Raw genomic sequence first — 14,664 nt, forward strand, 5'->3', positions numbered from 1 at the left:
CGCCCTCTGCCGAGAATGGGGTGACGCGGAGGTGGAGGCATGAGGGGAGAGAAAAAAGAAGTAGAATGACGAACGAGGTGGTGGCAACTGAGGCGAGGACCATCATTATCGTGCAGAGGTATAGATGGCCAAATGAGCCGTGTCTGGCGAGCCGGCTCGAGGCACGACTCATTTAATAGTGCTTGGGCCAACCCGGCACGAGCGCCGTGCGGTGCTTGGGCCGTAGCCTCGACCCGTAGTGCTGGTCTGGCCTGACACGATAATTTTTTTTATTTTACAAAAAATTATATATATACATATGTGCAATTTATATTCAATATTATAAATAATTGAGCATGATGTTCTACTGGTTAGACAGCTTCGCCTAGTGTCTCCCACCTTTTATAAATAATTGAGCATGATGTTCTACTGGTTAGACAACTTCGTCTAGTGTCTCCCACCTTTCTTCGATTTTAGGGTGTGGGTTCAAACCCCACCTCCCGCACCGTTTTTATAATATTTTACGCTGAGTTGGTTTGGAAGAAATGTAGGGACTTTTTTTTAAAAAGATGACGCAGGACGACCGTTGAAACTGATGCTTTAAATATAGTAGATATATATATATATATACACTTGAGAATACTAGATTATATGGCTTTAGATCCATATTTATTTATTTTCTTATCCCATTATATTTTGATTTGCTTTATGATACTAATCTTTTGAACTTAATTCCGTTTTTAAACAAAACAGAAATATGATAGAAGTTTTTCAGTCCGTTTTGATTTTTATTAATACTATCTGTTCGTTTTGAATTAAAGCCGAATTTATATTAATACTGTCCGTTCGTTTTAAATTATTTAAATTAAAGCCGACTATTTAGACTATTAGAGTTGTACACATTAAAGTTAAGCGAAAGTTCCAAATCCTTTGTTCTCATCGCATACCGCACCGAGCTCACTCCCCATTTAGCCTTGAGACAATTGCATATTTGGGTCTCCAAACATGGTGCTTCGTGATATTGCCATCACAAACAATTAAGTCGCAAAAAAGGGACTATAAACATGGACTAGTTGATTAGGCTGCCATAATCGTATATTCACTTCCTTTTTATAATCCCTTTACGTGTATTTCTTTCTCATGAGACAGATTTACCCTTTTCTCTGCATGCTATCGCTCTGCTCGTTCGAGAGATCTCTTCCTGTTTGCACAATGGTGCTCGTTCGAGATCTCCCCGCGCAATGGTGCTCGTTCGAGATCTCCCTGTACGCGATGCTGGACTCGCTGCCGGACTGGCTACGAAGGGCACCGCGTCTGCCACGGCTGCCCCCGCGTCGGTCCCCGCCGCCCCTGCGCCGAGCACGGCCCAAACTCTGCGCGGTTCTCCCCTGACGCCATGGTCGCGGACTCTCCTCACCTGTCCTCCGTGATGGAAGTGCAGGCCCGCCACCCCGCCGAGCACGAACTCTCTAGGCACCGTCTCGATCTTCCCCTGTCGCCATGCCCGTTGACTCCGCTCCCCTGTCTGCCATGACGATGGAAGCGCACGAGCTGGAGACGCCGACGCCGAACAGCGGGTTGCCCACGGTCGCGTTGGCCTCGAACGAACGAGCTGGTCTCAGCCCTGCCCACGGCCGGCCATTCGGCCGAACAGCCTGGCCACGACTGCCTGGCCACGGCCGCGTTGTTCGCGTATTGCTGTTCATACAGCCGTCTTGTGTTCGTGCTAATGTTGTTCTCATTCATGCTGCTGTTGTGCTATTCCTGACGAGCGCATACGTCATGTTGTGTCACGTCCTGCTTTGTCTGTTCCTAATCTCCTCTCGTCCGGCGGTGCTTTGCGTAAATGGAGATCTCAGGTACAGAGATAAATCTATATTACGAGGAGGAAATACAAGGAATTATAAAAATGAAGAGAATACGGTAAATGACAGCTTAATCAACTAGACCATGCTTATAGTCCCGTTTTTGCGATTTAACTGTTTGTGATGGCAATATTGCGAAGCACCATATTTGGAGACCCAAATATACAATTGTCTCATTTAGCCTTCGTCCCAGATCTCAAGCTCGCCGCAGAACGACAGGACCCAAACCCCAATTCCACAATGAGGCCGTCGCTGATGAGATCCACCTCCCAGCTCCTCCGCCGCCGGAGCTACTCCTCCGCATCCGGGCAGCCCGAGCGGAAGGTGGCCATCCTCGGGGCGGCGGGGGGCATCGGGCAGCCGCTGTCGCTGCTCATGAAGCTCAACCCACTCGTCTCCTCCCTCTCGCTCTACGATATCGCCGGCACCCCAGGTGTCGCGGCCGACGTCTCCCACATCAACTCCCCCGCCCTGGTGCTATCGCCCTCCTCGTCACTCGCCGTGCCACTCGATTCGGCGTGGTTTGTGTAGTACTGACAGAGCTTGTGTTTTTCGGTTCGCGCAGGTGAAGGGTTTCATGGGTGATGAGCAGCTTGGGGAAGCGCTAGAGGGCTCGGACGTGGTGATCATACCGGCCGGCGTCCCGAGGAAGCCCGGCATGACCAGGGACGACCTATTCAATATCAACGCTGGCATCGTTAAGAACCTCAGCACCGCCATCGCCAAGTACTGCCCCAATGTAAGGTTCTTACGGTAGATCTGTCTCGCTTGATAAATTGCTCTGGATCCCGCTGGTGCAGTCTCATTAGTCATTTGCAGATACCTCTACTAATTGTTCGAGATTTGGACGTTATATTCAGCTGTACAAATGGAAAAGTTGATCAGTTTTGATAGGACACTTTCCCTATTTCACTCTAGCTAGAGTGTTAACATCGTTTATTTATGCAATTATCATCTAAAATTGCCATTTTATCTATTTTGAGTATTTTATTGTGCTATGGAACATTTTTGTGATGGCTGTTACAAATTTTCGTTCATGTACTCATCTGTTTGTCCTAGCATTTGCTGTACCATTTAGTTTCGAATATCTGAGTATTTTGTGCCTCCAGAATCATCTCTATAATATAGTGTTACACATTTACAATTATGCTGAATGATATGCTAACATACTCTGCCACATTTCAGTGCAATTTTGACATCCAATGCATCTTATGGTGTCTTTGTTTCTTCTATGTTTCTTAGGCCCTTGTCAACATGATCAGCAACCCTGTGAATTCAACTGTACCGATTGCTGCTGAGGTTTTCAAGAAGGCTGGGACATATGATGAGAAGAAGTTGTTTGGCGTGACCACCCTTGATGTTGTTCGTGCTAAGACTTTCTATGCTGGGAAGGCTAATTTACCAGTTACCGGTAATAGTTCGAGCTTTACTTTAAAATCGTGGAAATAAAGAAGTATGGTTTTAGCCTTCTTCTCTCACTGTCTATTCCTTTGTCCCCCACCCCACCCCACCAGATGTGAATGTCCCTGTTGTTGGTGGTCATGCGGGTATCACTATCCTGCCGTTGTTCTCACAGGTAATTTGGCTTTGATTCTTTTTCTTAAAAGCAATGTTTCCATGCCTTGCATATTATTAAATATTAATCCTCAATGAGAAATTATAAATCAGATCTGAAATTAGTAGCATTTTCTTTTTTCCCATCCAGTATTCGATAACATTTTATTATACTTTATATACCTATCATGCCAAGATAGAAGAAAGATGTTCATTTGCCTTAGTGAGAGTAACATCTAGGTTTACTATGCATCAAATGCAAATGTATTACTATCTTTTGCTGGAATTACGTGACGTTGGACAGCCAAACTCACTTGATGTTAGCTATATTCGGCTGTCATTATTCAGGAACATCGAATAATACTTACCTTATGGAGTATATTCTTGCTTTTAGTTGCTAATCTCTGTTGATAGAAGCCTTCATACCTTACTTGCTTTAGTATAGGAATATGAATACGGCCTACTTATGCTTAACTTTATTTTATCCGTTGTGAACCATGATATTGATGCATGGCTAAACAGTGTGCTTTTATTTCTCAACTTGTAACTTTACCTGATTCAAGGAAGCTTTACCTGATTCAAGGAAGCTTTCATTTGAAATAGGCCACCCCTGCAACCAACGCATTGTCTGATGAAGACATCAAGGCTCTCACCAAGAGGACACAGGATGGTGGAACTGAAGTTGTCGAGGCAAAGGCTGGGAAGGGCTCTGCAACCTTGTCCATGGCGTAAGTCAGAAAATGAGGGAAAAAAACTATGCAGTCTCTGCATTTCTTACTGCTGTCTGGCTAAATAGTTTTCCCCTTTATCTGTTTTGTAATCTATATTTTCGTACTATTGCAGGTATGCTGGTGCTGTTTTTGCAGATGCATGCTTGAAGGGTCTCAATGGAGTTCCGGATATTGTTGAGTGCTCTTTTGTTCAATCAACTGTAACAGAGCTTCCATTCTTTGCATCTAAGGTACATGCATATTTACTTCTTTATGGTTGCAGTTATGATAAACAGTATCATCTCATACTGCGTTGTGCCACTATTTTCCTTAATGTCAGATGGTTATCCTAGTTCATCCTTTTCCTTTTCTTCTGTGCATTGATGGTTTCTCTTGGCTTGTTCAGTTGCATGATTGAATCCTACGTAAACAACACTCTAACAGTAAATAACACTAACACCCCCGCAGTCTCAACTCTATCTTGTACAGATGTTGAGACTGGAGTGAAACTCGGTGAAAACACTCGACGACAGCCCCTTGGTGAAGATGTCAACGAACTGCAGCGTGGTGGGGACGCTGAGAACCCGTCACTAGCGGCGACACGCTTGCGGACGAAGTGCAGGTCGATCTCCATGTGCTTCGTGCGCTGACGCTGCACGAGATTGGTGGAGAGGTAGACCGCGCTGACGTTGTCGCAGTAGACGAGGGCAGCACGCTGGAGGGGGCTGTGGAGCTCCTGAAGAAGCTAGCGCAACCAGGAGGCCTCAGCCACGCCGTTGGCCAAAGCGCGGTACTCGGTCTCAGTGCTGGAGCTAGAGACGACAGGCTGGCGCTTGGCGGCCTAGGAGACGGGGTTGGCGCCCAGGAACACGGCATAAATGGAAGTGGAGCGACGCGTGTCGGGACAGCCAGCCTAGTCAGCGTCGGTGTAGACCACAAGCTTCGACATCGAGGAGGGTCGGAGTAGGAGGCCATAGTCGAGGGAGCCGCGAAGGTAGCGTAGAATCCGCTTGAGAGTGGTGAGGTGGGGCTCCTGTGGGGTGTGCATATGCAGGCACACCTGCTGAACGACGTAGGCGATGTCGGGTCTAGAGAAGGTCAGGTACTGGAGGACATTGGTCAGGCTCCGGTAGGATGTCGCCTCGGCGACCGGGGGGCCTGTCATCCTTAGAGAGCTTCGCTTGAGTGTCGACAGGCGTGGAGCAGGGCTTGCAGTCGGACATGTCAGCTCGCTCTAGGATGTTGATGGTGTACTGGCGCTGGTGGAGGAAGAGACCCTGAGGCTAGCGCTCGACGGCGATGCTGAGGAAGTGGTGAAGGGGACCTAGGTCCTTCATCGCGATCTCCCGTTGAAGGGCGACGATCGTGCGCTGTAGAAGGTCGGCGGTGGATGCCGTGAGCATAATGTCATCGATGTAGAGCAGGAGGTAGACAGTGTCGTTGTCGAGTCGGTAGATGAAGAGGGACGCGTCCGACTTGCCTCGTCGAAGCCGATGGAGGGAGGCGAAGCAGCTGTACCAAGCCCGTGGCGCTAGCTTGAGGCCATACAGGGAGTGATTCAGCCGGCAGACCAGATCCGTGCGAGCGGTGTCGATGGAGCCGGTGGGTTGACTGCAGTAGACAGTCTCCGTCAGAGTGCCATGGAGGAAGGCATTCTTGACGTCGAGCTGATGGATCACCCAGTCACGGGAGAGGGCGAGTGACATGACGTCTCGAACGATGGCGAACTTGACGACGGGGCTGAAGATCTTGTCGTAGTCCACTCCGGGGCGCTGGGTGAAGCCTCGAAGGACCCAACGGGCCTAGTAGCGGTCGAGGGAGCCATCTGAGGTCAGCTTGTGGCGAAAGAGCCACTTGGCGGTGACCATGTTGGTGCCTGGTGGACGAGGCACGAGGTCCCAGGTGTGGCTAGCTAGTAGGACCGCGTACTTCTCAATAGTGTGACGCTAGTGGGGTTCGGCGAGGGCGGCGCGAATGGAGGGGACCGGGGAGGCGCCCGAAGGGGTGGCAACCGTGTCAGCCGCCAGGATCAACCGGTCAACGGGGCGGAGAGCGTCGGCTGCGCGGCGAGTCACCATCGGGTGGACGTGTCCAGGGTCGCGGTGGATAGCGACCGGGTGGTATACAGGAGGCTCGGTGCGGGCCGACGGGGCATCGGGAGCCGAGGGCGTGGCCCGATCGTGGCGATGGTAGACGAGGGTGGGGTTGGCGAAGCAAGCCGTGCTCGTCGATGAGGTCGGGTTAACGGGAGCCGAGGGAGTGTCCCGCTCGCGGCAATGGTAGAGAGGGCGGGGTCGACGAAGCGGGCCGCGCTCGTCGATGGGGCCACACATGATGCAAGAGGGGTCGACGTGGCCACGCGTGGTGCAGGAAGAGGCGTCGAGGCCGCACGTGGCGCGGATAGAGGCGCGAGCGAAGGCGTCAAGGCCGCGCGTGGTGCGGGCTACGACACAAGATGGGGTGCCTGGGGTGGAGGGGGAACCAGATCGGACTCGAGGAGGGAGTTGAGATCAGTGGATGGGGAGGAGCCAGGAAGGGGAAACACATCTTCGTCGAAAACAATGTGACAAGAGATGATGATGCGGTGGGAGAGGAGGTCAAGACAACGATACCCTTTTGGCCACGGGAGTAACCAAGGAAGAGGTAGTGAGCGGAGCGAGGAGATAGCTTATAGGGAGCAGTGGCGGAAGTGTTGGGATAGCAGGCACAACGAACACCTGAGGTGGTCGTAAGAGGGGGTTGTGCCGTACAGTGCGAAGTGGGGTGGCTCACCGTCTTCGAGGGGAGGCGGTTGAGGAGATGTGTGGCGGTGTTCAGGGCCTCTGCCCAGTAGCTGGCAGGGAGAGACGCCTGAAAAAGGAGGTAGCAGATCATGTTGCTGGTGGTGCGAAATGATGCGTTCGGCCCGTCCGTTCTGGGGAGAGGTGTTGGGGCATGAGAGACGCAATTGGACGTTGTCGGTGAGGAAGGAGCGAGAGACGTTGTTGTCGAACTCGCGGCCATTATCACACTGGACGGCATAGACCGGGTGACGGAACTGGGTGGAGACCCATGCGAAAAAAGTAGGTGAGGGTGGTGAACGTGTCGGACTTCAGCTGCAGTGGAAAAGTCCAAAAAAATGAGAAGTCGTCCAGAATGACCAGGTAGTATTTGTAACCAAAGGGACTGATGACAGAAGTCTAGAGATCACAATGGACAAGATCAAAGGCCCGAGCAACTCGGGACATGGAAGTAGAGAAAGGAGACGAGAGTGACGATCGAGCTGACAAGCATGACAGAGGCGCTTAGAGGAACCCCGAGTGTAGGAGATGTCTTAGCGGCTAGAAAGCTGGGACATCACGTCAGGTCCAGGGTGCCTGAGACGACGATGCCAAACGACGGAGGTTGTGGTAGTAGCAAGAGCATGGGGGAGACTACGCTGGTGGGAGAAGTGGAAGGCAAGTGAATAGAGTAGAGGGGGCCGGAGCTATCATAGCGAGCATGCACGACACGCGTGGGAAGGTGGCGTATGGTGAGCCCCCAGGGATCGAACTCCATAGAACAGTGATTGTCACTAGTAATGCGACAAACCGAGGGCAGGGGTGGGTCAGACTGGGAGCGACAAGGACGTCGTGAAGGTGGAAAGGTCCTGGAAGAACCGATGCACCTACTGAGGTGACCGGGATGGTGGAATCGTTGCCCACAACTATAGAGGGAGGATGTGAGGGGTGTGGTGGATGGGAGTGGGATAACGAGTTAGTGGTAGGAGTGGTGTGGAAGGAGGCTCCGGAGTCGACCACCCAGTCGGTGGGAGAGGGGGAGGGTGGTGATGCCACGAGGTGCGAGGGAAGGGCTAGGGGAGGTGCTCCGACAGTGTCACTGGGAGGGGAGGGGGACAACGAAGGCTTGATTGCTCGGGAGGCGATCGCTGCACGGAGGAAGACAGTGGGTTCGACACGTGATGGCCGAATCGGGGTGGAGCTCGACGCAGTCACAGAGAACATGGTTCATGACCTGGTCGAAGGACATGAAAATACCCCGGACAAGGTGGCCGTCGTGAAGGAGGACGCAAACCGACATGGGGCCTGGGACGGGAGCCACGACCGCGGGAGGAGTCTTCGGGCCCGGCGGAGCCGTCACAGTAGGGGGGAGCAGCCACACGCCTACGGTAGCCGGGACGACGACGACAGCGTTCGAGCCATGGAGGCCAGGGCTCGACGCGGAGATACCGGGAGCGTGGAGGTTGGTTTGGTCCACGCCCGTGACAAAGCCGGTGCGACGAGCTGTGCCGTCCGCGGGCGCGGCAGAGCCGGCCGGGGGGACGCCCGCCCACCGCTAGGGGGCGGGTGGAGGTGGTAGGGTCTGTGGAGGTCATGAGCGTGAACTCGGCTGGATCTAACACCCACACGCGGTAATCGGGCACATGGCCGCACCTCATCCCCAGCGGGGTCGAACTCGAGGCCGGTGATGGGGCACTGAAACCGGACCTCGTCCTCGGCGGCGTCGGCGCCCTGCCGGGGGTGCAGGTGGATGGGGGACCATGTCGCGAAGGCCCTGGATCTGGGACAACGCCCTGGGCTCCACGCTTGTGGAGCAGCGCTTCGACGAGCAGTTTCTTGTTGTAGAGGTTCCCGAGGCGATTGGCGACGGCGGGCGCAGCGAGGGGCTCCCCGAAGAGCGTGCACCAGGTGAAGCGCGAGAGGCGCGCCTCGTTGGGGTCCGCCTTGTCGGGCTTCTTGGCGAGGAACATGGAGAGGTAGCACTCGCGGGACTCGCGCCCGTGCCCTGTCGTTGCCGCCGCCCCTGGAGCGTGCAGACGCGGAGCTAGACAGATGCTGACGGCGGGAGCTCGCACCGGTCCCGCCGGATCTCGGGGCGGCCAAGCGGGCCCACGCGCAGGCAGAGACAGAGGAAGTGCAGCGGGCGCGAGGACAGGTGGTGCGCGGCGAGGGTGGCCGGCGGGAAGCATCTTTTTTTATGAAATGGAATATGGTATTCTCTGCTTTATTTTTGACTAATCCTATGGTTAAACCTTTTGGCCTTTTGATTAATGGATTGATAGTTTTGGCCATAGTGGCCTTGGGTATGTTTTCACACTCTGGATGCATTTGCATGGAATGTGGATGCATTTGCATGGAATGCACATTTGGTGTCTGGAGATATGATACCGCAGAGTACAAACTATGCCATTGTTGTGAACAAGTATTCAGCCAGAGCTAGTATTTTCCTTGTTGCTACTTGGTAGTGTACTTTTGGGACTTTTACCTTGTAGTTATTGTGATATAGTTGTGCTGTAGAAATATTAAACTTGAACCATAGATTCAAAATGTTGCGCCTTCTGATATTATAGGTAAGGCTTGGGAAGAATGGAGTTGAGGAAGTGCTTGGATTAGGTGAGCTGTCGGACTTTGAGAAAGAAGGGTTGGAGAAGCTCAAGAGCGAGCTCAAGTCTTCGATTGAGAAGGGTATCAAGTTTGCAAATGATAACTAGATAAGGCCATTTTGCAGATTATAGCAGCAATTGAAACCTTTAGTAGCAATTGAAACCTTTAGTTGCGGGATCTTCTGATTTCATTCTACCCTTTTCTGTCCCTTTTTGTGAGGGAGTGGAAGGTATTACAATAAAAAACCTGATGGGCAAAGCTTACAAGAGGGATTTATTCCAGCAGGCAGGCACATAACTTATGTCAAGTTTTGTACTGAACCAGTCGTATATGAGCTTTCTGCTGCCTTTTATAATCGACGGTGCTGTCTTGTGTGTGTATTGCAAGCTGCGACCAGGGATAGATTTTTTTAACTCAATGGATAGGGCTGGAGTAAAAGGTTAGTTACTATTAATCTGGAGTTTCAACAAGTGCAAAATATGCAGCAGCTAAAGTCAGCAGATAACCGTGGAGGAAAAAGTCCATTCAATCTCCCAGTAGAAAGTTATGGAAGAAAAACTCCATTCTATCTTCGTTCTTAAAAACTGTTCAAATTATCTCCTTGTCCTGGTTTTAAAGACACTTTTGTCCTTATCTTAGTTTTTTTTAAATATGCTTGATAAGATTTTGCTAAACCATAAAGTGTCTCTAAGCTTCAAAAAAATTTGGGAAAAAAAATCTCGGTGATAAATTAGGAGACGGAAAAAATCCAAATAGAATATCTAGAGCTCGTAAAAATATCTTTACAAACTTCAAAAAGTTAGATTTGGATTATACTCCTTCGGTTCAAATTGGTTTTAATTCTAAGATGATTTGACTTTTCTATATTTATGGTTTTTGATGTATATTTAAATATACACTATGACTAGATGCAAGTGTAAACATTATAAAAGCTAAAACGTCTCATAATTTGAAACGACAGGAATAAAAAATAAAAATACTATCTAGAAAATAAAAACATTATAATCAATGTATAAATATGTTTTAAAAACTTTGCACAACAAAAATACGAGGCACAACCATACTAACATTCATGTCGGTTTTGTATTATTTTTGTTGCAAAAGTCTTTTTAAAGGCGTTTAGACATCAATTAGAATGTTATAAATAAATTCTAGTTTGTTTTGGATATTTTTATTTTCGATAGATAATTCTATTTTAAGTTTTGAAGATATTTTACAAGATTTAAATATTTTTATTTGGATTTATCATATCCTAATCTATCTCTACATGTTTATGGATTTTTAGAAGCTTAGAAACTTTTTTTTTGTAATTTTCAAAGACATTATGAACTGTTTACTGATTTATTAAATAAGAAGGGCAAAACTGCCTCCAAAACTATTTCAATCTAGGGTAGGAAGATCATTGAAATGGTTTTGAAAGGTTAGGAGGTAAGATGCCTGTTTTAGAGTGAAAGGATTGAGATGCCTATTGTTGGGTACCTAGGAACGAGGTACCTGAAATAAGGCCTATAACCCTCTGACCGACCAAACTACCCCGCCAAGCAAGTCCGCGAGGCGAGGCAACCGACCAGGCCCCTCCCGAGCAAGTCCATGAGGTGAGGCGACCGACCAGGTCCCCTCCGAGCAAGTCCGCGAGACGGGGCGACCGATTAGGTCCCTGCCGAATAAGTCCGCAAGGCAGGGTAATCGATCAGGTCCCTACCAAGCAAGTCCATGAGGCGGAAACCCAAGTCCAGTGCCACGAGTCCACATCGACCGATACAAGACGCGTCACCCTAGGCCACAGCCAGACGTGTAGACAACAGGACGATGGCGCACCGAGGGGCAGCTATCGACATGACCGCACCTCTTCAAGTACGACCCCGAGCACACCCCACTCCCTCGAGGGGCCGATCGACCCTGTTCATGGAGGACCTCATCATCAGAGCTTCTAGAATGACCCGAATATCAGATAGTGCGCAATAGATACGCCATACCGGGTGTATGACTACACACGCCAATGAGTGACGCAGGCTCGTGACGACGGGCAAGACCGCTCGTCGCACAACTGCTCCATATTACTGACCTGCAGGCCCCCCACGCACTACTACGAGGGTGTCAGCGGGAGACTCGCTATAGGGACCCATATGACGAGAGGACGAGACAGTACACCATGATGAAAGTACGGCTGCACACGACCCTACGGACGACGTCAGAAGAACAACGACACCCAAGGGCCACCAGCCGATCTTCCTCATGTAGAATACAAGTCCCTACTGTAAAGTCCAAATCTTGAGCTATAAAAGGGAATGACCCCCTCTTTCTTCACACACGAGCACACCAGTTGTAACACACCTCTGAGCAATATTATGATCAACACTACACTGGACTAGGGCGCAAGCCTAAACCAATATAAACCCACTGTCTCAAGCTCATCGTTCGAGTCCCGGTGGCTCACCATTCAGAGTAAGTCCACAATAACTTCCCTTCCGAACACAAATCTTAGTGTCCCCTGGTTTCTGAAACCACAACACCTACTAGGAGGAGATAAATTATGCTTCTCTAAATTTTATTGCACAAATTAAATTTTGTAAGCAAGCCCAACTTTACCCCTTGTGTTTAGTAGGCGATTAAAAAATTATACACTAATTTATAGTTCTATACTAGCATGAAAATCCTAGTGAAGTAAATATTTGAATGTAATTGTTCAAATATAAGTGCTCAATGCATAGAAATGATTAGGAATGCATCGATGTTTTATCGAAGTATCAGACAGTCCGCACTCCCTAGTAGTCCTCATCTAACCACCCACATAAGGGTGTCACTCCCCTTTGGTCAGTTCAAGGACCAAGTGTTTTGTACGAGCTGGTTCTTCACCTCTAGCATGATGAACCTCTCATAACCGTGTACACTGTTGAGTTGGGTCACCCACAAGCTATTGCCACCAAACTGTATAGGTGGTGCCGATCACCTAGAGTAACAAACACTAACTCTCATTTTACGTGACCAAGTATAATGATAATGGTGAATGCACACAAGCTACTCTCAATGCGCTAATGATGCCACTAATCGAACGATTATCAACTCTCAAGTATCTTATTATTCAAAGTTTCTTCCTCACTCCTAAATCATTCCTTCAGTAGTTGAAATGGGCAAGATACCTCATATGGTCAAGTTGGGGGTATAAATAGCCCAAGCAAAGAAGCTAGCCACTATAACCCCACTTAGTCTAGTTGGGTGCACCGAACATGTTTGGTGCACACTCTCTACACCAGACATGTTTGGTGCTTTCCCAACGACTAGTTTGTAAAACTAGCAATTACTATACTAATATTCAATGTTCACACTAGTGCCATACTCGACATGTCCGATGAGTACACCACCTGAGTGCAGTGCATAAATGCAGACCCCTATGAGTATCCTGTCCGGTGCCATGACTGATGGTACATCAAACACGTCCAATGAGTACTTAGCCTCTCAAACATAGTTTATAACCTATTTGAGTCCCCTATCTGGTACCATGTCTGGCGGTACACCATACATGCTAGGTGAGTACATATGTGGAAGGCCAATTCTATAAGCTCTTTGGGTGCCCTATCCGGTGCACCTAACTTGATGCACATCATACATATTGGTGCTATGCTCATTCACAATAGGGCATACTTCCATGTGGTGGCCCATATTTGGTTCCCATTGAACACACCCGATGCTACTACAATACCGCCAACTCACTTATTTTGATTACTTTTCGAGTCAAGTTTTGTTTCGAACTTCATGAGCTTTCATGGGTTTACCTAGCACTAATTTTCACAAGTGTGCATCACCACTCCTAACTAGAGTCGCATAGGCCATGTTATCCATTTCATACCACTTTTATAGTATGACCAAGGAAAAAAGGTCTTATCACTACTCTAAGTGTCCAACAACTCTATTGACACTTAGAACTAGCTGATCCCTAACCTTTTCGCTCATCCTTTGAAAATTGACAATTAATTTTCATAAATAAGGGCATGAATACCACATAAGCCCAATCATCTTTCATTGTTGTGACCTAACTTATCTTTTTAAACAAAACACACATTAGTCACAATAATCTTATGACCAAAACTAAACTAGGGGCTTAGATACTTTCAATCTCTCCCTTTTTGGTGATTCTGACAACATATCCTTGAGTATGTGGGATTTTTTTGAGGTTCTAAAGGAATCTTGTTTATATGAACTTTTAGTGATCAAACATGAAGTGTAAGTATAAGTTCATGTAATCAAGATCTATATACATGTACCATAAGAAAGTAAGCTTAAGCGCAAGTACATGAATGAATATGTTTGTTTGCATGAGATATGAAATGAAAGGTCATAAATGTGCATATGTGACATGATATAAAATGTAGAGTAAAACTAGCACATGTCACAACATAGCACACATATCATACATATACATAACATAAAGTGTATAATGCAATTCATGAGACATATGGAAGTGCATATAGGAGAATCACACAGAAAATACGACAAATATCATCCTTCTGTATCTCACTCCCCATATCACTCTCACCCCCATGTCTCACATACTCACCTGTCAAGCACCAAAATCTACAAAAAATATCTGAAACTGTAAGTTTCAAAGACACAGTTGATCCTTCGCTTTCGTCACTTGCTAAATGTACTAGTTAACAACCAATCTTCTTTCTTGATATTGTTCTCAAGTACCTCATTGGCAAAAAAATTCCCTACAGCCCAGATGCAAACTGGGATCCCTACAACCCTTCATAACTTGGAGGATGGGACCCCGTGCAGCTCCACCAGTCGTTATGGAATAGAGTTTTGGGCACCATTTCTGCTGCACGTCCTCTAATTTGTGAGGGGCTGTAGGGATCCTGGTATGCATCCAAGCTCTAGGGAATTTTCCTCTCATTGGCCACTATTTCAATAGCCACAAGCCATTCCTTGTATGGCTTGGAAAAATTGCCGAAGAGTTGAAACTTCTATGACATCATTATAAGTTTTTGATTGGCAATTTTCTTTTTGATATCATATTCATCTTCTAGCTTTGGCATAGTCCAGCCATCCTTCATGGGAAACACTCGATATGTAACATGTTCTTGTACCAAATCTCGAGTATGCATGTTCTCATGATGATGTTGTAAGCAATCATCAATGTTTATGATGGACTGTCGACATTGCAGAGGGGTCTCTTCAGGTCCAAAGAAGCCC

At 48.2% G+C, this 14,664-nt stretch overlaps 1 protein-coding gene across 1 annotated transcript; it reads left to right on the plus strand.

Annotated features, from left to right (window-relative positions):
• Window positions 1-2,034: 2,034 nt before the first annotated feature.
• LOC100272900 (malate dehydrogenase3) lies at window positions 2,035-9,824 on the plus strand. Its single transcript, NM_001147353.1, has 7 exons — window positions 2,035-2,318; window positions 2,410-2,583; window positions 3,087-3,255; window positions 3,359-3,420; window positions 4,002-4,126; window positions 4,242-4,359; window positions 9,438-9,824. Exons 1-7 carry the CDS (start codon window positions 2,085-2,087, stop codon window positions 9,576-9,578), a joined length of 1,023 nt encoding a protein of 340 aa, NP_001140825.1. The 5' UTR covers window positions 2,035-2,084; the 3' UTR covers window positions 9,579-9,824.
• The last annotated feature ends 4,840 nt before the right edge of the window (window positions 9,825-14,664 follow it).

Source organism: Zea mays, chromosome 3 (assembly GCF_902167145.1).
Source record: "Zea mays cultivar B73 chromosome 3, Zm-B73-REFERENCE-NAM-5.0, whole genome shotgun sequence".
Classification (NCBI taxonomy): Eukaryota; Viridiplantae; Streptophyta; class Magnoliopsida; order Poales; family Poaceae; genus Zea; species Zea mays.